General features: G+C 37.5%; 1 protein-coding gene across 3 annotated transcripts; it reads left to right on the forward strand.

Annotated features, from left to right (window-relative positions):
* LOC132267297 (UDP-rhamnose/UDP-galactose transporter 6-like) lies at nt 1–27,970 on the forward strand. Of its 3 annotated transcripts, XM_059768432.1 has the most exons (7): nt 1–287; nt 413–471; nt 19,326–19,493; nt 25,230–25,414; nt 25,533–25,733; nt 26,206–26,367; nt 27,448–27,970. In XM_059768432.1, the coding sequence occupies exons 3-7, from the start codon at nt 19,364–19,366 to the stop codon at nt 27,775–27,777; spliced, it is 1,008 nt and encodes a 335-aa protein (XP_059624415.1). In that variant the 5' UTR covers nt 1–287; nt 413–471; nt 19,326–19,363; the 3' UTR covers nt 27,778–27,970. The 3 variants fall into 3 exon arrangements, with proteins under 3 accessions (XP_059624415.1, XP_059624416.1, XP_059624417.1); XM_059768433.1 differs by lacking the exon at nt 413–471; XM_059768434.1 differs by lacking the exons at nt 1–287; nt 413–471 and adding an exon at nt 509–4,688.
* The last annotated feature ends 11 nt before the right edge of the window (nt 27,971–27,981 follow it).

Consider the following 27,981-nt stretch of genomic DNA (forward strand, 5'->3'; position numbering starts at 1 on the left):
CAAGGAATGGACAAAATTGAGCATACACAGTGTGTCAGAGTCGCACACGCTGAAGTCTATGTCTTTCTTTAATGGCGAAAACGAAACACCCCTCACGTCCGTCATCTGAAATAGTAGCTGATATTATGCATATGCTTAGATATATATCCATATATACACACATATATATCTGCAATACTCTCACTGTATATATCTTCACTGTATATATCTGCAACACTCTCTGTCTTCTACCTACATAACGCCAGAACAGATTCCTGTTATTCGTAATCTGTCTCATCTCTCTATTTGTAAGTATTCTAAACTTCGAATTTCGTAAAACTTATTGTTGTTTAGATATGGGTTTTGATTGATTAAACTGTGTTATCTTTCTCTTGTACTTTGCATTTTTTGCTGATTTTGTACTGAATTTTAGGTTTTAATTGTGCGATTTTGTTGGAAAGCTGTTGTAAGTGGTGGATCTGCTTAGGAGAGGTAGAATTTCACTTAATTACTGTGTATTTTGGGGCATGTGAAATTGTTTTCTTTTTTATTTTCTTAATTACGTAGTTGTACTTAGTGATTTGATGACTAATTTGTTGTAAGATTGCTGACTTAGTACGAGTAGTCGAGATATAGGGTTTAAATTGATTGCGTTTACTATTAAAGATGAAATATGATGGAATTGTTGAATTGATGCAAAACAGAAATTAAAAACTAGAGCATTGGTGTATTACAGAATTATACTCTAGTAGCCACACTATCATCCATTTGGAGTTGGTTACCAGAATCTTGTTTTACCATTCAATTGGGTTAGGATCATTATTTCACTACCATGGGAAGGAGACTCATGTCTGCGCTATTACAGCATGAGTGAGTTGATTAAGATGAATTTTTTACAAGACGATGAATATATAGTGTAGCTATTAGTGTATGATTAATATATTAATAAAATCTGAAGGAACTACTACAGCACTACAAGGGGGATTGATTACAACATCTAAACATTGAGAGAAGCAATGTTACTTTTGTGTGTGTGTGTGTCAGTTTGTGTATGAGAGTGAGAGAGAGAGAGAGAGAGAGAGGGAGAGAGAGAGAGGTTTATTTATCTTTTAATAAATCCAAATGTTGTTATATGAAGTTACTCTATTCATCTGATTCATGTACAAAGTTTAGGTGATTGAGTGATAGAAGTGAGTTTTGATGCTCTCTTATAATACTGATTGAAATCAGAATAAATCTTGACAACCTAGGTTTCTTAGGTGTGAGGTTACAAATAAATAAAAAAAAAAGTTTATTCCTTGTGGAGTTCAGGCTGGCTGGGGGAACTATGATCACTGTTACTCATACTCAACAGGGGCGGACCAATGAAGGGACTATTAAATGATTTTGTTAAGTGCCTCTAATTTAGTCTTGAGTTTTGAATATTTGAAATCTGGCCCCTCAAAATTTTAAAAGATTTTGTTAAGTACCCTAAATTAAGTGTTTAATTTTGAATGTTTGAAATCTGGTCCCCTAAACCAAACCCACATAATAATAGCCTAGATGGTGACAGAACTCTCGTAACACGTGGCCTCAAACCTATTTAAATATATCTTCCATACTTTATATACATACTATTAAACCTCAATTTATATCAACTAATTTCCAATGCATCATATCTGATATACACAATATCAAAACCTATATATATTAGTATGTGCATTTTTATTTTATCTTTATGTTTTGTGAATACATTGCTTAATTGGTCATTTTTCTCGATCTTTTCATATTTGTTACCCTTAAGCTAAGAAGCACGGATACGGAACACGGAAACAACATGACACGGATACGGCGACATGACAAATCCTAAACAATTAGGACACGGATACAGCGAGGACACGACAAATAAAAAATATATTTTCTATATATATGATGTTGTACTTTAAGAAATTAAGAGTAATATTATTTTTTACAATCTTATAATGAAAAAAAAATTTGTGTTTTTAAGAAAGAATGATAGAAAGAGGGTTAAGAAAGAGAAAAAAAAAAAAAAAAAAACAAAGAGACAAAGAGGATTACGGTTTTTTTTTTAAAAAATGAATTAGGCCTTAGTTAAAAATAAAGGTAAGAATCCATAGAAGAGAAAAAAAGTTCGCGGGGAATAGAGGAAAAAGGAAAGAGAGACAAAAAGAAATTTATTATGAAAGGAAAAGAAGAAGTATTTAGGGTTTGTGAAGAACAAGAAGAAAGAAAGGAGGAGGACGAATAATAAGAGAAAAAAGAGGAGAAAGAGATAGAGAGACCATTCACCGGTAGCGAAGCTTGGTTGGTGGGACAACAAGAGAGTCAAAGATGATCGTGCAAGGGTTCGAACCTTTGAACTAAAATATAAGAATAAATATCTAATTGTTTGAATATAAAGTTGTTTTATGAAACAATAAGTTTTAAAGTAATTATGTAATTAAACAACTCCTAATATTTACACTCCAACTCAACATTGTTCTAAAACTTTCTTAAAAATCCCCAAAGAGTGGGACACGCGTGTTGGACACGTATCCATGGCGTGTCAGAAGCGTGTCCGAATATTCGAAAGAATATAAAATATTCGGACATGTATTTTGGCATGTCCGACACGTGTCGGGGCATGTCTGGCGCGTGTCCGACATGGATTCTTTGCCCTTTTAGGTGTGTCCGTACTTTCTAGCACTGAAATCAATAATTTGTTTCTTAATTTAATTTTTTTTCCAAACCACAAGACCACATTTTTTATTTTATTTATTTATTTATTTTTCTGATAAGTCACAAGACCACTTTCTTTTATATGCATGTTCTGATTTTTCTCAGCTTAGCTCGTGTTAGATCGATTTATCTGAACTTCTTAGTTTAGCTTGTGTCAAATTTTCCAAACGTCCTTTTCTTAATTAATTCCTTATGACGTGCTTTTATTCATTGATAAATTCTTGATGCCATGCGCATCGTGTAAATTTTTTGAATTAGGTTGATGTTTTTTATTTGATATGTTTTGTGTAAATGATGGGGAACGGGATATGATTCGAATACATGAGTTGCACATGCTTCAACATTACTTTTGGAGAAGAGGGAAAGAGAACTAAAATTGGGGATTTTAGTGATTTAGGGTTTTATTTATGCTTACTGTTATTTTGATAATGTTTGAAGTTTAGGGTTACTTTGGCATTTTTATGTTTTAGGGTTTGCTTTATAATTTGCTTATTTAAAGGGTCCTTTGTAATTTGAGAACTCAAATTTTGGATAATATTGATTATCGTTTTCTTTGAGTCTCTCTCTGTATTCTATTGTTTCTCTCATTTATGTTCTTGCTTTTCTCACCCATTCAATCTATCCTGCCTATCTATTCACTCTGTTCTCACCCCCTTTCGTCTATTTTCTCATCCCCTTCTTCTAGTCTATCTATTCTTCTATTTTCTCATCCCTTTCTTTCTTTCTGGTTACTTGTCCTGCGTCAATTGATATTAGAGCAAAACGATCAAGTTTAGTTCAGAGCGAAAGATCCGAGTTAAAGCAAAAGAATCTAACCACAGATCTAAGTGGTCCTAGCATTCTGTTCACAAACCAAAACACACATTTCATCATACAACCAATTACAGCCAACCCACTGTACTGTGAACCAGGAACAAAACATCAGCCTACCCATACCCTAACAATACCCATACATTACTGTTCATCAACTCACAACCCCAAACCCATCATCCGATAGATTGACACCAAACCACCAACCGCCACCCTTACCCCACCAGACCAAAACCATCAATCGAAGACTCAAAACCCAATCTCGCCAAAACCTGAAATCAGAGAAGCAACCATCGCCGGAAACCCAAACCTCAACCATTCGCCTAACAAAAACAGGAAAAAAAGATGAAAAGAGAAGAAGATCATTAGGGGAACTAGTTGTCACCGGAATCGTGTCTGTATCAGTTTGGTACTTCAATAGCCACATCGTTCGAAAACATCACAGATAGTCGTTGCTGGAGTTTTCCCTTGTCGCCGGCATTTCTTGTTGTCTGGTTTGCAACTTTGCATCATCGTTGGATTTCTCATTGCCAACGATTGTCGCATCTTCCTGCCAGTCGATCACCAAACAGTCTTCAACAGAGTTTGCCGTCAATTTCGTCGCCTCATCATCACCGAGACTTTCTGATCATTGCTGCCGGTCAGAATTCAGTGTTTGATTTTGGGAAGTATAATTTAATTTAGCTCATCTTCGCCATTTTGGAAAGTCAACTTTGGATTATTGCAATCTTTGAGATCGTTATTGGCACCAAAATTTCAGCGCCACTGATTTTGGAAAGTCAACTTTGGATTATTGCAATATTGTCACCAAAATTTCAGCGCTACTGATTTTGGAAAGTCAACTTTAGATTATCCAAGGTTTGGAAAGTCCAGATTTGGGGTATTTACAAAAAGATTCAACTTACAACTGGACTAACAAAAAAAAAAAAAGGCAGCAGCCCAGGGTCTGGATCCAAACTGATTATTTTTGGCCCAACCCAAGTTCAATCCAACCTGGTATTTTAACCCAAAACCAGATCAGAGCCCAGCAGCTATTTAAATCAGTTCAGCCCTGTTTGGATACAATTGCAAGCCCAGCTCAGTTTCAGAACCAGAAAAGAGTAGAATCTGTCCATACTTCAGTCTTTGGAGCAACTTTGGAGCCATCTTTGTTGGGGTAGCTACTTCATACTTTGGTAAAGGTACACACACTTCACTTGAAAATTGAAACTAGTACTTTTGTTTATTTGGAAGTCTATAAATTTGCAAAAGGTCTCGGCTTAAACATAAAATCATCATTTGCTTGTTGAATAATCTTGTGCTACACCACTCTCTAGCTTTACCATCACCCATATTGCACCCAAATTCCACCTTTCCACCTTTTGCATCAGTTCTCGTGAACTAGTTTGTCATATTCATCCTTATTTGTATTTCTGTTCTTGTGCGAGCATTACAATAATTCATAATTTGGTTTACTTAATTTAATTTGGATCATATATTGGCAATTCTTTCCTAACAAATGTCATACCCACATTGTTGTCCCCTTGAGATCACCATGGTCATTTAAGATGTGTCCAAGGCCCCACTCTCAATGGAATTGACAATCCACAGATTAGAGCATGTCATGAGTGATATAAATGATTCACTCATCCAACTCCGTGAGAACTTGGCATATATATATATATATATATACTAGGGGTGACAGATCTGTTTCTTCAAAACTTAGACATGACACTAGGAATAATCATGTCAAGTCCATGGACCACCACCATGACATTTTCTTTAGTCCAAAATCATCCAGAAGCCTAAGCATTACATCTCTTCTTCTAGGGCAAAATGATTGAAAGCATGCCAGCATATTTTGCACATTTCTTAAATGTAGGGAAAAAGTTTGTCAAATCATCATTGACAAAGGAAGTTCGATAAATGCTGTGTCTAAATCAGGTGTTCTTAGAATGAGACTTCAACCCGAGCCTCACCCGCATCCATATAAGATAGACTGGGTAAGTGAGACTTCTTTGACAGTCTTAGAAAGATGTTTGGTCCCTATTCAAATGGGTGACTATTTCGATAAAATATGGTGTGGCGTCCTACCTACGGAAGTAGCCCATATAGTACTTGGTCACCCATGGATTTGTGATTTAAGTGTAACTCATTGTTGTAGAGAGAACACCTATAGCTTCAAATATAATGGCAAAAATATCAATTTAAATCCCACAAAGCCATTAGAAAGGGGCTCTAAGGCACAATATAGGCCCTCTCTTCAGCCTTGTGAAGATGAACTCATGTTAATAAGAAAAATGGCAAAAGGAATTTTTCAGGTTCCATCTGAAAATATGTTTAAATGTCAACCACCTAAATCTAATGTCCCACATCATCCCATTTTAGATAATCATGTAGAGGATGTTAGCATTAATGACACACACACTTCCATTGTTTCAGATAGGGATGTTAAATACAAAAGTCAATTTTGGAATATACTTTGGGCATCTTTGGGCACTAGTTTGAAATTTTCCTTTGCATTTTGTCCTCAAATTGACATAAAAATTGAGGTTGTTAATCATGGTCTAGGAAAGTTGGTTAATTATCTTGTAAGGGTTCCCTTAAACACTTTGGATTTTTTGTTATCTGTCATGGAGTTTGCATATAATACTTGGCTACTCTTTTGGGATTATATATGGGATTTTCCTTCGCCAACCCATTGACTTTATTTTGCCGCCTCCACATCATTGTTCATTTAAAATCTCTGATTCCTTTGTTGAGTATGTCCATGAGCTTTATGTCGATATAAGATCACAAATTGTTTTGAGTAATATAAATTATAAATTTATTGCATATACTCATCATAGGAATCATAAATTTTTGGAAGGTGATTATCTTATAATTTGTTCACCACAACCACCTTATCCTCATAGCTCCTTCAATTCACTTGAAGCCCAAGGCATTCAACATTTCCACACTGCTAATAAATTTGGACCTAATGCATATTTATTTGACTTGTCAATAGATAATTGTATTTGTCCAATTTTTAATGTGGAGTATTTGATGCCTAACCGAGGTACCTTTGAGCCTCTTGTGTTAGCTTGTGCTTTTACATCTTCAGACGAGTCTTGCCACTTTGATCCAGGTTATTTTGACCCGCTTTACTCTTCGGAGAAGAGTTCTTCTCAGCTGAGGAGAATTGATGGGGAACAGGATATGATTCGAATACATGAGTTGCACATGCTTCAACATTACTTTTGGAGAAGAGGGAAAGAGAAATAAAATTAGGGATTTTAGTGATTTAGGGTTTTATTTATGCTTATTGTTATTTTGATAATGTTTGAATTTAGGGTTACATTGGTATTTTTATGTTTTAGGGTTTGCTTAATAATTTGCCTTTTTTTTTTTTTTTGTTAAGTAATAATCGATAAAAAAAAAAACGTTTAAAAGGGAAACGCGTCCCTTACAAAAGCGGAATCGGGATCTAAGGACCCAAAGAGTCCAATAGATTAACTAAGTCAGCAGAAGAGGAGCAAGAACTCCTCTTCACGTAACTAAAGATAGAGCGAATAATGTGAAGTTTAGCGTTGCCATGGACGACTCATTCCCTTCGAACATTCTGCTATTTCTCTCCTACAAAATGCACCACCAAACGCAATGTGGTACTGCCCTTCATTAGTTGCGTACGTTGCTTCTCACGTGGCATCCCCTCCATGCGTTAATGTTATGACAAACGCAACGAACCCAAGTTGAATAAAGAATCACGACAGAAAAGTAAACACACCACATAAAGAACTCAAAGATTTGTACGTGGTTCGGCAACAACCTACGTCCACGGTTGGGATCTGGTGAAAGTTTTCACTATGTGTAAAATCGGAGTTTACAAGATTTCTGCTCCTCACTCTGTTTCTGTATGAATTCCAGAGTCTCTCTCCCTTAATCTCTTAAGTCTCAACCCACAACATATGTACCTATTTATAGAGTTACAAACATAATTCCTTGTTTGACAAGGATTACAATTCCTTAGAGGCCAAGACTTGCCAAATAACAAATTACCTAATAGAATACAACTCTAAAATATAATCCTAATTAGAATAGGAATTTGAGACACAATTTCCAACAATCTCCACTTTGGCTCAAATTCCATCCAGCTACTCCTTTCGTCGCCTCCACATGCCCCTAAGGGCCTCAGCGACTGCATGTACCAATCAAGTCCAGACAGTGTCTGAACTTGAGTGTAGGAATGACCTTAGTCATCATATCTGCCGAATTATCTGCTGGCCAATCTTCCTCACTGCAATAGTACCCTGTGCAACCGCATCTCTGATGAAGTGAAACCAGACATTAATGTGCTTGGTCCTCTCATGGAACATCTGATTTTTAATCAAATGTATGGCACTCTGGCTGTCGCAAAACACAGTTAAATCATCCTGTTGCAAGCCCAAATCATCAACCAAGCCTCTCAACCATATAACTTCCTTCACTGCCTCTGTAGCTGCCATTTACTCAGCCTCAATAGTAGACAATGCAACTATGGGCTGCAAAGTCGCCTTCCAACTGACGACACTCCCACAAAGAGTGAAAACATAGACCTCCTCCTATCAAGATCTCCAGTATAACCCGAATCAACATGGCTGCAAAGTCGCCTTCCAACTGACGACACTCCCGCAAAGAGTGAAAACATAGACCTCCTCCTATCAAGATCACCAGTATAACCCGAATCAACATATCCAGCAACACTCAAACACGTGTCGTTGCCTCTGTCATAGACTAACCCAACATCTGCAATGCCTTGCAAGTATCGTAATATCCACTTCACAGCTTGTCAATGGAGCTTCCCAGGTCTATCCATGTATCTGCTCACTACACTAACTGTATGTGAAATGTTTGGCCTAGTGCACACCATAGCATACATAAGGCTACCAACTGCACTAGCATAAGGAACATGAGACGTGCTCCACCTCCTCCTCGGTCTGTGGTGACAATCGTGTTGAAAGTCTAAAGTGGGTAGCCAATAGAGTATTCACAGGTTTTGATGCCTGCATACCGAAGCGTTTTAGCACCTACCCAATGTATTTCTTCTGTGACAAATACAATATGCCCGCTCCTCTGTCCTTGTGAATTTCCATTCCCAATATCCTCTTTGCAGCACTAAGATCTTTCATCTCAAATTCACCACTAAGCTGAGCCTTCAACATGTTGATTTTAGACATGTTCTTGCAAGCTATCAACATGTCATCAACATACAACAAGAAGTACAAATATGAACCATCTGAACGCTTCTTGTGATACACACAACTGTCAAACTTAATCCTACAGTAGCCATTCCCAACCATAAAGGTGTCAAATCGCTTGTACCACTGTCTAGGAGATTGCTTCAGCCCATATAAGGACTTCTTCAGTAGGCAAACATGATCTTCCTTTCCCATAATCTCAAACCCCTTAGGCCATAGTAGGTAAAAGTGCGCCTAGGCTCCAAAAAAGCCCCAGGCTCGTCAAGGCTCAGTTAGAGCGCCTCAACCTACTACAGGCCAGGCCCCTTCAATCAGGCTCACATAAAGCCCTCAGGCTCACGCTTTTTAGTAGGCCTCAGGCTTAAAAAAGGCGCCTTGTATTTTTTAATCATTTATTCATATCATTTTCATTTTTACTTAATGACCACTAAATTAAAAGGTTCTATATCATATGTCATATTGTTTAACCTTATGAAATATTTAGTAAAATTCATAAATTTATGATTCACTACTTTCATTAGCTGCAATTAGTACTTCATTATGAATACATATAACATATGTTTAAATATGCATTATTATACACACGCGCCTTACTTTGATCAGGCTCGCGCCTTATACTACGCCTTGCACTTAGGCTCCAGAAGGCCTTTGGCGCCTTAGTGCGCCTTGAGCCTTTAACAACTATGCCTCAGGTTGATGCATATAAATCTGCTCTTCCAACTCACCATGCAAGAAAGCAGTCTTGACATCAAGTTGCTCAAGCTCCAAGTCATACAAAGCAACCATAACAAGTAACACCCGGATTGAGCTATGCTTCATCACAGGAGAAAACACTTCATTGAAGTCCACCCCTTCTCTCTATGTATAACCCTTCGCCACTAAGCGTGCCTTGTATCTCGCATCTTTCACCTTTGGAATTCCTTCCTTCTTCTTGAAGACCCATTTACAACCCACAATTTTCTGGCCCTTAGGCTTCTTAACTAGCTCCTAAGTCTGGTCCTTATGAAGAGACTCAATCTCCTCAGTCATGGCGACAGACCATTGTGCTGACTCTCCACCTATGATGACCTCATGACAAGTACATGGCTCATCAATATCCTCTGCTACACTAAGTGCTTAAGCAGCCTTTGGCTCAGGTGCAGATGTCGGACACAGGTACGTGTCTAGAGGTCGGATCCATCTATCTATCAAATTATAGGATACGGGGATACGGAATATAAGTGTCCAAAATTCGGACACGGGTACTTGGACACTTCATATATATTGTACAAAGGAGCTGGGAAGGCCCGAAAGTCAGTCCAAAATAATAGAGGCCCAACAATAATTCAAACACCCAAATAGCCTAGCCCAATGAATTTGTATGTGTGAAATGGATGTGGGTTACAGCCGTAACCCACAGCTGTAATATGTATAATAATATAATATTATAATGATGGTACATGCAAGCCTCCTCCAGTTGTAAAGCCACTGGTATGTTAACGGACTTGTCAGACTTGATTGTTGATGGGTTATAAAAGAGAATGGGCCCCCCAAACCACTTTCTTGGAAGTAGTAATATAATATTATACTGTAATTATTGCTGTAATAAAGTACTATATAATATTGTAATGACTGATACCCACAGCTGTAATATACCTATAATAATATAATATTACAATGATGATCCTAGCTTAAAAAACAGTGAGCACGGGAGTATTAAAAAATGTATATACATATATTATATGAATAAAAAATTAAGGCACAAATTTCCCTGTCTTCCACAGATCCGTCTTCAACCTTTGTAAACTTCAAACCAGAGATAACCAGGACTTCAAACCAGAGAACCAGGGAGCTTTGCAGAGTGTCCGATTCAAAAATAGAGTGTCCGACACGAGTCCCATGTCCGTATCGTGTTGTGTCGACACGGACACTCCCACCAATTATGGAGAGTACAGGTAACACAGTTCTCAGGTAGCCTAATATCCCTCTTAGGCCTTTCTCTAGCCACTCTATATTGCTGCAACTGTGCATCTCCCTCAGCCCGAAATTGCACTTGCTTGTGAGTCGACCGAACAGGACTATCCTCTAACTGAACCTCTACATGCTCCACCTGCTCACTGACACCCCGAGCTTTCCCTGGATCAACTACCTCCTTCTGCGGAGTAAACACCGCAGACTCATGAAAGGACACATCACTGCTAACAAGTATCTTCTTTCCCGAAGCCTCTGGGCACCATAATCTGTATCCCTTGACCCCAGATTGATAACCAAGAAATATGCATTTCTTAGCCCTCAATTCAAGCTTCCCCTCATTCACATGAGCATATGCTAGACACCCAAATATTATCAGATTCTTGTAACTAGCAGGAGAACTAGACCATACCTTCTCTGGAGTCTTACAGTCGATAGCAGTCGATGGAGACCGGTTCACCAACTAACTAGCTGTAGAAACAGCTTCAGCCCAAAACGCTTTGTCTAACCTTGCATTGGACAACATACACCGTGCCCTCTCCAATAGCATTCTGTTCATCCATTTTGCAACTCCATTCTGCTGCGGAGTCTTCCTCACTTTGTGGTGTCTCATAATCCCGTGAATCTTGCAGAACTCATTAAATTCTCCATCACAAAATTCTAAGCCATTGTCTGTCCTCAAGCGCTTAACCTGTTTTCCTGTCTGCTTCTCAATCAAGGTCTTCCTTGAGCCTCATTCTTTTGCTTCAGAATATAAACCCAAACTTTTCGAGAAAAGTCATCAATCAGCGTCATCATATATCTACCACCACCATGTGAAGTAACCTGAGAGGGACTCCAAACATCAGAATGAATATAATCCACCGTACCATTGGTCTTGTGAAATCCTGTACTGAACTTCACTCTACACTGCTTCCCGAAGACACAATGCTCACAGAAATCCTGCTTCCCAGTTTTCTGACCACTAACAAACCCTGCTTACTCAGAGCATCCATCCCCCTCTCACTTATATGACTAAGCCGCATATGCCACAATCTGGTAGTATCTGAATCCAAATCCGAGGACGATACAACAATTGAACCCGTGATTGTGCTACCCTGTAGAGCATTTAAACCATGCTTCTTCTGTCCCTTCATCACCATAAGAGCACCCTTGGAAACCTGAATGACTCCACCTTCAGCCTTATAAGTGCACCCGATGGAATCCAGCGTACCCTAGGAAATCAAATTCTTTCTCAATCCTGGTACATGCTTGACATCAGTCAGTGTTCTCACTATGCTATCATACATCTTGATTCGAACTATACCGATACCTACAACCTTGCACGCCGCATCATTCCCCATCAGAATTTCCACTCCATCAATAGATCGATAAGAGGTAAACCAATCCCTGTTTAGACAAGCATGAAACAAGCAACCCGAATCAAGAATCCACTTATCGCAAGAGCTGCCGACTAAAATTGTGAGAACATTACCACCATCTGAATCATTACCCTCTGCAACATCCACACTTTCAATTTCAAAGGATTTTACCTTTCCCTTCTTACGCTCCGGACAATCCTTTTTGAAGTGCCCTTCCTTGTGACATATGAAGCATCTCAACACCTTTGTTTTGTTCTTAGACTTAAAACGACCTTTGCTGCTAAACCCTCCCTTCTGATTCGTTCTCCCTCTAACAAATAACCCCTCTGACGAACTTTCTGTATTGCCCTTAAACGTTCTTTCCTGCAACTCCTTAGAATTCAAAGCTGCCTTCACGTCTTCCATGGACAAGGCAATTCTGCCATACATCATTGTATCGACAAAGTTCTCATACGAGGGTGGTAGAGACCACAACAGAATAATAGCCTGATCTTCATCCTCTATCTTGACATCGATATTATTTAAGTCCATGATGATACTATTTACCTCGTCAAGATGGTCTTTTAGAGACGAACCTTCGTGAATCTGAAGAGTGAACAACCGTTTCTTTAAATATAAGCAATTTGCAGGAGATTTCGTCATATACCGGGACTCCAACTTCTGCCACAACCCATCCGCTGTAGTCTCTCCAGCAACCTCTCACAGAACCTCTTTACTCAAGCACATAAAAATCGTACTGTTTGCTTTCTCTGTAACCCCATCTTTGTCCTTGATCTTTTCTGGCAGTGCATTATTCCCTTTCAGCTCCTTGGATAACCCTTGTTGAACCAACAAAGCCTGCTTCCTAACCCATAACAGGTTGCAATCGTTTCTGCCGTTAAACTTCTCGATTTCCAGAAACTTGGACGATATCCCTGCTTCGAATCGAAAGCTCTGATACTAGTTTGTTATGACAAACGCAACGAACCCAAGTTGAATCAAGAATCACGATAGAAGAGACATAGGGCTAAAGAGAGAGCCAAAAAAGGATCTTTCGTGTATCATCCTGCATAATCTATGTGGTTCGGCAACAACCTACGTCCACAGTCGAGATCCGGCGAAAGTTTTCACTGTGTGTAAAATCGGAGATTACAAGATTTCAGCCCCACTCTGTTCTTGTACGAATTCCAGAGTCTCTCTCCCTCAATCTCTTAAGTCTCAACCCACAACATATGTACCTATATATATATATATTTTGGGATAAGTAACAAATGTGCCTATTTATAGAGTTACAAACATAATTCCTTAAAGGCCAAAACTTTCCAAATAAGAAATTACCTAATAGAATACAACTCTAAAAAAGAATCCTAATTAGAATAGGAATTTGAGACACAATTTCCAATAATTAATCAGACCCTTAGAAGATCGAGGCATTATCCAAAGCATACCAAATAAGCTAAATATAAGGTTCCAACAGTCGTACGCCACGGGACAATGTAGGAGGATATGATCCACAGACTCACCATCTCGTTTGCAAAGGCTACACCAATTAACAATATTGTTGCCTCTCTTCCTCAAGTTGTTAAGCGTCAAAATCTTACCCCATATGGCAGTCCATACAAAGAATGCCACTCTAAGTGGAGCCTTAGAGCGCCATATGGTCTTCCATGGAAAATCAAGGCAAATGAAGTTGGAGAGGCATAGAAATATGGACCGGACATCGAATCTACCACGGGTGAGGGGACCCACAAAAGATCATCACTACCTTTGCCAACTGCCTCCTGCTGATACAATATATCCAAAAGAACACATACCTCGTCCTTCTCCCAATCCTAAAAAGAACGCCTAAAATGCATGTCCCAAGTAATCCCACTGTTATCAAGCCGATAATAGTTAGCTACGTAGACATGTCTATCGGCGGCAATACTATACAATCTGGGAAAGGTGCAAGATAACGGGTCACCACCATAAACCTCTCAAAATCGAACACATCTACCATCACAAACTTTGAATCTGATAAGGGAAGAGAAGACATCCCAACCCTTCCGAATGAATTTCCACACACCAACTCCTCCCGCAATAGAGACTAGATGAGCAGACCACTCTCCTCCCCAAAACGACATGAAACAATCATTCTCTAAGGGTGATGCCTTTCCCTGCCGAATCACCATAACCATTTGCCCAAGAGTGCTCGATTAAAGGGTATCATCCTCCGGATACCTAGACCACCCGACTTCATGGGCTTGCAAACTTGCTTCCACCTGACGAGATGGTACTTAAACTCCTCGCCCCTTCCGCCCCAGAGGAAATCCCTTTGGATCTTTTCAATCCTTTCGGCAACAGAGCATGGGATTTGGAACACAGGTAAGAAATAATTAGGAAGTCTTGAGAGTGCTCTTTATGAGAGTAACTTTCCCCCCCTTTGATAGATATTGCTTCTTCCACCTTGCCAATCTCTTCACATATCTATCGATCACAGGATCCCAACTCCCCACCCTCATAATAGAGGAGACCCCCAAAGGCAAACCCAAATAAGGAATAGGGAAAGAGCCCACCCCACACCCAATAACTGCGACTAAGGAGGAAATATCCTGGACATCCCCAACCGGTACAAGCACGCTCTTGGCTACATTGACCTTCAGCCCAGAAACCGCCTGAAAACAAACCAGAATGCACCTCAAATATCTAAGTTGAGACACGTCAGCATCACAAAAGACCAAGGTATCATCTGTGAACAGTAAATGCGAGATCTCTATTTGATGAGCTAGATCTCTGCCCACCCTAAAGCCCTTGATAAGATCGAGATCCTCTGCCCTCCTCATAAGTCTACTCAAGCCCTCCATGACGATGAGAAAAAGGAAAGACGACAAGGGATTTCCTTGTCTCAAACCCTGAGAACACCTGAAGAAACCAGTAGGAGACCCATTCATGAGAACAGAGAACTTTGCGGATGAAAGACATGTCTATCAATTTCTTCCATTTACTTCCAAACCCCATTCTCTGAATTAAGTACAGCAGGAAATTCCAATTAACGTGATCATAAGCTTCTTCAATGCCAAGTTTGCATAAAACTCCAGGGACACCGCTTCTCAACCTGGAGTCCACACATACGCTTGCAATAAGAACTGAATCTAGGATATACCGTCCTCCGACAAAAGCATTCTGAGAATCCTAAATAATCTTATCCAGAATATCCCTCATCCTAAGAGCAAGAACCTTGGCAATGAGCTTGTAAATGCAGCCTACTGAGCTAATTGGTCTAAAGTTTTTAATATCAGAAGCACCACCCTTCTTAGGGATGAGGGCAATGAAAGAGGCATTTAACGAATTCTCGAAGATGCTATGAGAATGAAACTCCTGGAAGGTACCCATCACCTCGTTTCTCACCACCTCCCAACTTTCCATCAGAAACCGCATAGTAAACCCATCTGGCCTCGGAGCTTTGTCACCATTGCAACTCGATAAAGCTTTTAGCACTTCTTCTTCGGAGAAAGGGACCTCAAGCCCATCTCTATCCAACTTAGCAATAGCATCAAAATGAAGGTCTTCAAGCCTAGGTCTCCCATCCTAATGGCTCGGTGTATAGCTTCTAGTAAAAGGAGACGATCCCACTGTGCATCTCTTCCTCCCTCCACAACTCCAGACCATCCACCTGGATTCGCCTTATGTGATTACTCCTTCTGTGGGCATTAGCAAGCCTATGGAAAAATTTCGTATTATGATCTCCCTCTTTAAGCCATAAGGCCCGAGATTTCTAGTGCTACGAGATCTCCTCCATACTAGCAATCTCAGCAAAAACCGCCTGGCAAGAAGCTCTCTTAGAGCGTAGAGACTCCACATCCTGACCAGCCTCTTCAAGACGATCAATCTCAGAAAAACCAGCTAGGACTCTATTCTTCCTCCATTCAAGATTCCCGAACACCTCCTTATTCCACCTCTTAAGCTCGATTTTGAGAGCCCTTAGCTTCCTAGCTAACACAAAACTGGAAGAACCTGTAATCGTTGCCTTTTTGGAGAATATTGATTATCGTTTTCTTTGAGTCTCTCTCTGTATTCTATTGTTTCTCTCATTTCTGTTCTTGCTTTTCTCACCCATTCAGTCTATCCTGCCTATCTATTCACTCCGTTCTCTCCCCTTTCGTCTATTTTCTCATCCCTTCTTCTAGTCTATCTATTCTTCTATTTTCTCATCCCTTTCTTTCTTTCTGGTTACTTGTAGTGCGTCAGTCACATTCTCTAAAAGGTGTCGAGCACAACTTTGATAGTAGGTGTTTGATCCTTTTGTTCAGTTTTTATACAAATCTATGTCATACTAGACTAGATATATGACAGAATTAGTTTTTTTTTTAATCTATTTTGTGCACATTTTTGCTTGAATTAGATAGACATATGTCTGTAACTTTGTATGTATTTAATGGATTTTGAAATGCTTTTAATTTATAAATGATCTTATTTAAAATTTTCATTGCATTAAGAATTAAGACTTTTATTATAAACACACACACTCTTATATATATTACAATCTATATATATATATATTTTAAATTAATCTCCCCCCCCCCCCCCCCCCCCGGCCCGCGCGGGCGAGAATATATCCTTTATTTTATTTTATATAAAACACTGAAAGTGGTAATGCGAAAGAGAGATGATACATAATCTAAACAAAAAAACACTGAACACTGAACTTTCAAGAACATACTACCGTAGTCAAAGTAGAAACACTAGTGAAGGAAGATTATGAGTCTTGTAAACCACTTGAGTTGAGCTGTAGAAAGCCGCGAAATACTCACGTTTGGCTTATCCTTGCCTTATGAAGCATATCCCTAGCATTATCAGTGCCAAATCATACATCAAAAGTTTGCCTGGACAAAGAGACAAGCCTTTTGAGTCTGACTCATTAAACTGCAAACCTTTTTATTACCTTTTAAAACCTTGTTGATCAGTTTAATGCAGATGTTTGGCATGATATGTCTTTTGCTACTAATTTGTAATCCTTTTGAGTCACATCATAATTATGATATATGAATTTGTCCTGTTGTCGTCGTTATGTTTTTATCTTTATTGGATGTGTTACTTTTGAGGTTTGGCTATATATCATTTACCATACATTTACAGTTTCAAACTCGCTTAATAAATAATTTTGCTTGTTGTCACAATTTTTATTTTTCCTGGTGAAATCTTGAAAATTTATCTTTATGTAAATAATTAAGGTTGTTTTGTGCTCTTAATATTTTGTTTCTTTATTATATATCTTCTGGAAAGATATTCCTTAAAATGCTCTTTTTCGAAATCACTCTTCTATCAGCAAAAAGAAAAAAAAAAAAAAAAAATGTCTCCCTACCTTAGAATATATCCTTTATTTTATTTTATACAACACTGAAAGTGGTAATGCGAAAGAGAGATGATACATAATCTAAGCAAAAAAATTTCATTAATTTTAGAACTTTCACTAACATACTACCATAGTCAAAGTAGAAACACTAGTAACACTTCGATAGAAATTTGATCATGTGAAGATTGTACATAGAGATGCAAATGACACAAGACGTGGCTCGGGAATCAAACATGGTTATTATTGTTAGTATTAAATTTTGTTTGGACAAAGAGAAACATGTTATATAACCACATGATAAAAGAAACTAGCCTAAATTTTAAAATTGAAGGAAGATTATGAGTCTTGTAGACTGCTTGAGTTGAGCTGTAGAAAGGCACGAAGTACTCGCGTTTGGCTAATCCTTGCCTTATGAGGCATATCCCTAGCATTATCACTGCCAAATCATACATCAAAAGTTTGCCTGGACAAAGAGACAAGCCTTTTGAGTTTGACTCATTAAATTGCAAACCTTTTTATTACCTTTTAAAACCTTGTTGATCAGTTTAATATAGATGTTTGGCATGATATGTCTTTTGCTACTAATTTGTAATCCTTTTGAGTCACATCATAATTATGATAAATGAATTTGTCCTGTTGTCGTTGTTATGTTTTTATCTTTATTGGATGTGTTACTTTTGAGGTTTGGCTATATATTATTTACCATACATTTACAGTTTCAAACTCGCTTAATAAATAATTTTGCTTCTTGTCACAATTTTTATTTTGTCCTGGTGAAATCTTGAAAATTTATCTTTATGTAAATAATTAAGGTTGTTTTGTGCTCTTAATATATTGTTTCTTTATTTTATGTCTTCTGGAATGATATTCCTCAAAATGCCCTTTTTCGAATCACTCTTCTATCAGCAAAAAAGAAAAAAAAAAAAAAAAATGTCCCCCTACCTGAGAATACATCCTTTATTTTTATTTTATACAAAACACTGAAAGTGGTAATGCGAAAGAGAGATGATACATAATCTAAACAAAAAAATTTCATTAATTTTAGAACTTTCAAGAACGTACTACCATAGTCAAAGTAGAAACACTAGTAACACTCCGTTAGAAATTTGATCATGTGAAGATTGTACATAGAGATGCAAATGACACAAGACGTGGCTCGGGAATCAAACATGGTTATTATTGTTAGTATTAAATTATGTTTGGACACACAGAAACATGTTATATAACCACATGATAAAAGAAACTAGCCTAAATTTTAAAATTGAAGGAAGATTTTGAGTCTTGTAAACTGCTTGAGTTGAGCTGTAGAAAGGCATGAAATACTCACATTTGGCTAATCCTTGCCTTATGAGGCATATCCCCAGCGTTATCACTGCCAAATCATACATCAAAAGTTTGCCTGGACAAAGAGACAAGCCTTTTGAGTTTGACTCATTAAATTGCAAACCTTTTTATTACCTTTTAAAACATTGTTGATCAGTTTAATGTAGATGTTTGGCATGATATGTCTTCTGCTACTAATTTGTAATCCTTTTGAGTCGCATCATAATTATGATAAATGATTTGTCCTGTTATCGTTGTTATGTTTTTATCTTTATTGGATGTGTTACTTTTGACGTTTGGCTATATATTATTTACCATACATTTACAGTTTCAAACTCGCTTAATATATAATTTTGCTTCTTGTCACAATTTTTAATTTTCCTGGTGAAATCTTGAAAATTTATCTTTATGTAAATAAATAAGGTTGTTTTGTGCTCTTAATATTTTGTTTCTTTATTATATGTCTTCTGGAAAGATATTCCTCAAAATGCTCTTTTTCGAAATCACTCTTTTATCAGCAAAAAGAAAAAAAAATGTCCCCCTACCTGAGAATATATCCTTTATTTTATTTTATATTATTCTGATCTAGTTTATTTTAAGGAAATTGTTTTCTATAATAGATGAAGCTTTCATTTTTGATATTCAAGCATGACATTTTCTTTGTTGAAAAATGCACAGTGAAGATTCTGGTGATGAATTGGAAGCTCTAGATTAATATGACTTTTTCGGACAAGGCAGATCAGAAGGCGGTTATTGATTCAGCCGCATGGTTGTTCAATGTCGTTACTTCTGTTGGAATTATTATGGTCAATAAAGCCTTAATGGCTACATATGGTTTCAGTTTTGGTACGCTACTTATGACACTCCTATTCAAAATAATTGTTTAATTCCTGTCATTTTTTGTTTGTCTAACACATTACACGTTCTGTCTTATTTTTTATTTTATTTTATTTTATGTATATATTTTTTGTGATATTGTTCGTTTTATGCAATTCAGTGGTCTGTGTTCTTCCAAACTGTTTGCAGAAAGGGATAGAGAACTCAATTGGATGAGGTTACTCAGACCATGTCCTACAGTGATACAAAGAGAAATAGAGAACTCAATTGGAAAAGAAGTTTAGATGTATGCTTACTAGTTACGGCCTTTAATAGTTCCATTGATGAGGATTAAGAAGTTCGTAAGAAGAGAAAAAGCCCTTAATCCAACTTTTGCTCGAAACTTTAGCGAAGGCAACTAAAGTTGCATTGGTTCATCGACTAATCACATATTCACATACCAATCAAGTGGACCTTTTTAAACACTAACCAATTATTTTTCTGTAGTGTTTGCTCAATTTTAAGAAACTTCTAGAAACCATCTTAGCTAGGATCCTTACTCCTGTCTAATTCAAAGACTTGCTTGACTTCTTCCGTTCTAAGGCATTTTAATCCAAGAATGCATTCTCTGATTAGGGTTCTAAAATCTAAACCAATCATTCCTGCTGAGTTTTGTAGCTAAATATGTCAATGAAACAGTAATCAATCAGCTTATGTTGGACTCACTTCCTATGTTACATTGACTTGAGATGGATGTTGGTTTCTGTTATGTGTCTAGACGTCTGCTAATTATTCAAATTGTTTAATATTATGGTATACTACATAATATGGTGTCAAACATAAGCATTTCACTCACTTTGAAGCAACCAATATAGGCACAGTAAGAAAATTGTAATTATAATTACATATTAAGCTTGTCGGATGCATATACTAGACATGCCGGACACATCCCTTGCGCATTACCTTATCATCTCATATTCTATACTAGTACTTGATGCATTTAAAAGAGTCCATCTCACATATAATAGTTCCTCTTAGGTGCTTCCACTACTTCCCTTCTATAGCTTACAAGGTTCTAAACATTGGTTCTATAGCATGTATAGGTCTGCCCTAGGAGGCACGGACACTCCAAAATGGGCAAAGAATCCGTGTCCGACACGTGTCGGACACGGACACGCGTCGGACACGCCCCGACACGTGTCGGACACGCCAAAAAACGTGTCTGGAATTTTTTTGTTTTTTTTAATTTTCAGACACGGCTCGGACACGGCACGGACACGGCTCAAACAGCTCGGACACGGCTCAGACAGCTCGGACACGGCTCGGACACGGCTCAGACACGGCTCGGACACACTTTTCTGGAATTTTTTTTTTTTTTTTTTAAATTTTTAATGCTGATATGTTAAATTTTTTTTTTTTTTTAAATTTTTTAATGCTGATATGTTCTATTTTTTGTTTTGTACTACCCTAAAGATGCTGATATATATATATACTAACCTAAAGATGCCACAATTCGCCGTGTCCGTGTCCTAAAGATGCTGATATATATATATACTAACCTAAAGATGCCACAATTCGCCGTGTCCGTGTCCTAAAGATGCTGATATATATATATACTAACATATCAGTGATATATATATATATATATTCCAACCTAAACATATCAGTGTTTTTTTTTTTAAAATTATTAATGCTGATATATATATATATATATACTATTCGCCGTGTCCGTGTCCTAATTTTTTTGGATTTGCCGTGTCACCGTGTCCGTGTCGTGTCGTATCCGTGTCCCGTATCCATGTCCGTGCTTCTTAGGGTCTGCCTACAAATGGAAATACTTTGAAAAATGCAAAAGAAATTATCTTTTTCCTTTTTCTTGAATTGCTGATGTATATGATACAAGACCATACAGATGCATAATGAAGTCATGTACTCGTATAATTACTTATGTTGGAGAACTTATATATCCATGCACATGGTAACACAATGATGTGGAATTGAAGTGTAAAGTTTAAAAAGAGTTGGACCTAAAGTGAAGATTAAATGGGACACCAATTATAATTGTTTCATGGATGTTCTTATTTGGCAACAGTGGGAAATTTTCCTCCCAATCATCTGTTAACAAAAACTAATCATCTGCATGTACTAAATTTTCCAGTTAATACTGAAGATTCTAAAATGGAAATCTAAGTCTTACTAGAGTTAAAAAGGTCCCTACAAACTCATTTTTTGTGACTGCTTTTGTGTTTTTTGTTATATTGGATGAATGTCCATGAGGATAGAGAGATTGAAGCGGATGTAGTGTATAAAACTAAGGTTGCATGAATTAAGCAGATGTTGTATGATTTCATAATACCTGATAGAGAAACAAAAGTTGATAGTTTGTGGAACAAAATGCTGGGCAGATTAGAAACCTGTTGATGTTGAGATGGACGAGTTAACGTGTGCGTGTAAAGAAAAAGATTTTATACTTGTGAGAAGGTTGAGGTAGGACATGTTGAGGACATGGTATTCGCATAAGATTGGTTGGTCAATGTGATGAATATCAGACCACAGTTTTAAGGATAATGAATTAAGTTTAAAGAAGGATCATTACCCACTTTGGTCCCTATTAATCGAGGCTATTGGTGGGACAGATTGAATACAGACCCCTAACATTTGACATTTTTTGCACAAAGTGTCTGCTCTGAGGATTTAAACCTATGTTGTCACGCTTGACAATCTGAGCATTTTATCAATGCACCAGGCAATGATCCCAGTAATGAATCAAGTGGAGGTCAGAATTATAAGAGTAAGGTTGATACCATTGTGTCAAGATTGTGAGAAGAGACATGAGGCTTATGATAAGATGAATGTCTAGATAAAGTTGAATGTGAAATCGAATTACGTTGTCCACCCCATGCAAGGGCGTAATGCTTTATATCCTTTGTTGCTGTCAGTGATGTAATTAAAAATTTACTCCAGAGGGTGCTATTTTTGATGAGCTAGAAGGAGAATTTTGCACGGTCACAAATGCAAATTTTCCTTGCTAATTCACTGGCGTCTGTTATAAAGAACCCTAATTTTTCGTTATTTAGGGTTAATATTGGATTTGAGTTATGGGGTTTTGGTTTTAAATGACTATACACTGAAAAGAGCCTCGGGTGGCTATTACCTTTTAGACTGGAAGCTGAAAAAACAATAACAACGGTAAAGACTAAAGAGGTAAGGGGGGTTTAATGAAAATATATGTGCAAAATTAAAATAAAAAGAAATTGATTGGGGCAACTGCCCCCACTAAGTCCCACATGGCTCCATCCTTGGTTTCTCATATATTGTAATGGGATTGCACTTGAGGATGCCCTTACTTGAGATTTACACAACTTGATGTTTGCATAGTGCTTTTTGACATGCGGTAATAGCCATATACAATGGCCTTCCTTCCAAGTTATTTATTTTTTCATGGTGACAACTACTGCATTGTTATCATATTTGGAGGAAAGGAAAACATAATTCTTCCTATTACATGCGCACATGTCAAGTTGCTGGAATTCTGAAAATTGATGCGTTTCTATCTGCAAGAGATGGATGCTCGGTATACGTGGAACTATTATTCCTTTTCTAATTGTGGCCCAATCCATTTGCTTTAGATCCTTAAAAGAGTCTCTTTACCGGGCATGTACACATACTGGGTATTGTTAGTACTGCATCGAAGAAAAAAAAAAAAAAAAAAAAAAAAAATCGAAGTACTGCTTGCACTGCCCGGTGAGCCAGAACATTTGTATCTCATGCAATTTTTTTGAAGTTGTTTTGATGGTTTGTTCCGGTTTACTCTTGGAATCTGGTTTAGCTATTAAGGCTGAAATTGTAGCTTTAGAAGACCTTCACGAAGCTCAATGCATGGGTTCAAAAAATCGTGATAGGTGATGGAGATTGATGGTTCTTATAGGTTGGATGAGAAGTAGCTTCTTAGGGACTTGGCTTTAGGGTTGCTTCGTTCAGAAATCTATGATTTTGGAACTAGAATTAGATGGGTTCTTAGGGTGGTAAAACTGGGAAGTTGTCTCCCTAAAATAGGAGTTATAACTCACCTACAGTTTAGAGGCCACTTTTACCCACATTAGGGGTGGCTAGAGCTTAGTTCTTCTGTACTCTTGAGCCATCTCATGCTCCAGAATTTTTTTTTTGGGTTGTATTAGAAAGTGTTCAAAAGGGAACACAGCCCACAAAAACAAACGAGGACCAAATAGGGCCCTTAGCCTCTCAATGTGTCCAAAAAATCAAGTATCTCCCCCACAGATTTACAATTTCTTCCAAAGACCCAACAAAAAGGAGAACTAATAATAGAGAATTTCAGTGCCCCAACAGGAGTCTCCTTCCCATCAAAGGGTCTCCTATTCTGTTCCCTCCACAAACACCCCCGAACACACAAGGGCGCCGCCCTCCAAAATTCACGGGGCGTGGGACTCACTATACACCCCCTCCAAGCCTCAATAATGTCTATCGATGACCGGGGCATAACCCACTGAACTCCAAACAATGCCAAAATCAGTCCCCAACTATCCCTAGCAGCCTAGCCGCAGGGCAATGTAACAGGAGATGATCAACCGACTATTCAGCCTTCTTACACATGCAACACCAATTGACAACAATCTGTCTCCTCCTCCTCAGGTTGTCGAGAGTCAGAATCCTCCCCAGAACTGCTATCCAAGAGAAAAAGGTGGCAAGGTGGCCTTTGTGCGCCAAACTGCTTTCCACAGGAAAGCATGCCTTGGGGCATCCGAAAGGGCTCTATAGAAGAGTGCACATCAAACCTCCATTGAGAAGAGGGCCATCTCATGCTCTCCTCTTTCTGTCTTTCTTGTTTCTTATTATAGGAAGCCTTATGTCCTCCTCATATATCTCTTTCTCCCTAATAATTTCTTATTTTATTTTCTGTCAGGAAAAGGAAAAATGGTTATATAAGAGCACCCACACTTGGAACAATGATTCTTGCTCATTGAAGGATGCCTTATCTTTCTTGTGTATCTCTGTCTCCCTATTAGAAGTTTTGTGTTTGCTGTCAAGAAAAGGAAAAAAATCTTAAAATATGAGCACCAATGCTTGGAACAATGAGTTACCATTCTTATTAGTGCAAAAGATGTGTTGGCAATTTTTTCTATTAGCCAATAAACCATCACATGGCGCAATTCCAGGATTATATAAAATATAAAGTAATGTGAAGTTAAATTTAACTGAGAACATAGTATAAGCACACCAGAATGTAAGTCAACAAAGGTACAAAGAACATTGAAGAAATCATGCCACCCCTTTAATTATTTTAAATTAACCATTCCAGTGTTTTTTTTCAAAAAAATAAAATCAAATCAAAAGATGTGATTGAGCCTAAATTAAGTCCAATTATTTTTACCTAACCATGATATCTGATCCAAAATGAACCTTCAAGGATCAACGAGGGGGTTTTGTCCCTTGTAATTGTAGAATTACTTTTGGTAGTTTCCCTAGCTCTCAGGGAAGTCTATCGTTGTCATTTTTGAATGTCATCACTTCCAAACTAAAGAATGTCCATAAAAACTCATCGATTTAAATGGTATCAATCATATAATATCAACAATGATGACAGTCCAAATTTAGGGATGCAAATTTGTGTTTTTGTTCTTATCTTATTTTTTGCTGCTGAATTAGATCTTGAATCACATTGTGTTTAGAAATTACCAGTCTTAGATGGCAAATTAATATGCCGTTAAATATGTTGACACAATGTTATTTCATTTTGTTGAACTGCAGCTACAACTTTAACCGGTCTGCATTTTGCCACAACCACCTTGATGACTGTTGTTCTTAGATGGCTGGGTTATATTCAACCTTCCCATCTACCATTAACTGAGCTTCTGAAATTTGTTTTGTTCGCAAACTTCTCTATCGTGGGAATGAATGTGAGTTTAATGTGGAATTCTGTGGGATTTTATCAGGTCAGTTTCGGAGAATTATAGTTGCTCTCTTGCTGTCATAGAGATGTCCAGAGTTTTCCTTTTGAAAAATAAAGTGTCGAGTTATTATTTATCTTTTCCTTTGGGAATTTCTTGTCAGATTGCGAAGCTGAGCATGATTCCTGTATCTTGTGTCCTGGAAGTTGTTTTGGATAAGATGCGATACTCGAGGGACACTAAGCTTAGCATAACATTAGTTCTCCTTGGTGTTGCAGTCTGCACTGTTACTGATGTGAGCGTCAATGCCAAGGGTTTTATTGCTGCCCTTGTGGCAGTTTGGAGCACTTCTCTGCAGCAATATGTAAGTTATCTTTCAGTGGACCTATGCTCTTACCTAGGGATGTCGGTGGGAAATATTAACTGAGTAAGATGCTGTGTCATGGTCCTAATGGTAAAGGTGTAGGCATTTTGAATAATTAGGCTGGGCCAGTTTTGGGTCAATTATTTTAAGCTTGTTTAGGGTTTGGGGAAGGTTAAGCATATTTTGCTAGTTTAATTTTATTTTTATGTACTTGTTGGTATATTCATCTGGTGAGAAACTCCATCTTGCTCCAATTCATAATGGGATAGAATGTAATCGGGTTTCTTTTGTCTCGGAATCTGCAATTTTTTTTAAACCTGAAAATGTTTAGGGTTTCCTTGTACCAGTATTGTTAAGTAAACCTCTGTAAAATCCCTTTGTCAGGATGAAGATATAGATCATACAATGATTCTTCTGTAATTGTCGACTGTCACGCTTTTCTGATTGTACTTCCCTTCATTTCTGTGTGCAGTATGTACATATGCTTCAACGAAAGTATTCACTAGGATCTTTCAACTTATTAGGGCATACTGCTCCAATACAGGCTGCATCCCTGCTGCTACTAGGGCCCTTTCTGGACTATTGGTTGACAAATAAAAGGGTTGATGCCTATGAATATAGTTTCGTATCTGTGGTAAGTATATTGGTTGTATGAAAATCCAAGTTGACATAATGAAGTACACTTTATTAGCTTTATATAGTATGGGAAAGTTTGAGCTCGCACATTTAGGATCACATGCATTCCAACATGGCACATTTCTTTCGATTACCTTGTGTTTTTTTCATGCATATTCTTATATCACAAATCATTACATTTTCTTGTGGTGATGCATGCACTAATAGGCTTCTGATCATGCCCATGATTATATTTCACTTTCATCCTTGCATCACTGTTTTTGGCATGTTGCAATACACATTGTGCAATATAATTCATGTTTCAAGTGTACAATATGATATATGATAGGGAAATGATCCAGTGTACAGCGTTTATTTGTTTTTTGTGTAAAGAATCGTTTACCAACTGTACACCTTGCCATTCTGCTCTAGCGTGCACTATTTTTGCGTTTCTTTAATTAAATATATATTTTTTGAGACCATGAGAATATTATTTTTTCTTAATAAATTGTATTTTTCTATAAAAAAATTGAACTTTTTGAAGCTTTTAATAGCTAAGGTGGATTTTTTATTGGCGATTCTTCTATGTACTCATGATCCTACTCTCCTAGATCTTTTTTTTTTTTTTTTTTTGACAATTAGGTCCCACCCTCCTAGATGACGCAGTCAATTGCCTTCGTAAATGGGATATTACATATTGAGATCTCGTTAATTGAGGGTATATAGTCGTAACATTTGACATTATCTACGCAAACATGTTGCTCTTAGACTTGAATTCTCGTTCTCATGCTTGACAACCGGAGCATAATTTCAATCACAGTGGAATAAGAAAAAAAAAGTGAGAAAAAAAGAAACACCCTCAGAAGTGTTTTACTTTTTCAAACGGATGCCATGTATCAAGTAATGATGCCTTGGTAATTGGTATCCATTTTCTCATCAAAAGTTCACATGCATGACGCCATTATATGTAAAGCACGAAGATGCACAGAACAAACTTATCTGTACTTGTATATATATCTAGGTACTTTTTACTTGGTATCCATGTTATTTCTTGTTTGTTGACTGCTGCTAATGATTTGGGTTTCGTTGTTCTGTGCAGTTGCTCATGGTCATATCATGCACCATTGCTATTGGGACCAATCTCAGCCAATTCATCTGCATTGGAAGATTCACGGCAGTATCCTTCCAAGTGCTTGGCCATATGAAGACTGTTCTTGTCCTGATTTTAGGATTCATTTTCTTCGGGAAAGAGGGTCTTAATCTGCAATTAGTTCTAGGTATGATCATTGCAATAGCAGGAATGATTTGGTATGGGAATGTTTCATCTAAGCCCGGAGGAAAAGAACGTTTGAACTATTCGACTCCAATCAACAAACCTCTGAAACAGAATGGATTATCCGAATCCAGTGAGCTTGACGAAAAAGTCTAATTTACTGTAATATAGAAATATAGCAAAAGAGGAGCATTCAGTTCAGATAATTTGAGAAGCCCCTATACAATGAAAGGTCAGATTCATTATATGTTAAAGCTCAAACTATTGTTTCTTTATTTACAATTTTATATCATTCAAAGTTGTAAATATCAGTTCTTGAATTATTTGAGTAAATAAATACTGTTGAATATGGTGCAAGTT

Source organism: Cornus florida, unplaced genomic scaffold (assembly GCF_030987335.1).
Source record: "Cornus florida cultivar Cherokee Brave unplaced genomic scaffold, ASM3098733v1 CherokeeBrave_3.0.0_Hap2_Chr07, whole genome shotgun sequence".
Lineage (NCBI taxonomy): Eukaryota > Viridiplantae > Streptophyta > Magnoliopsida > Cornales > Cornaceae > Cornus > Cornus florida.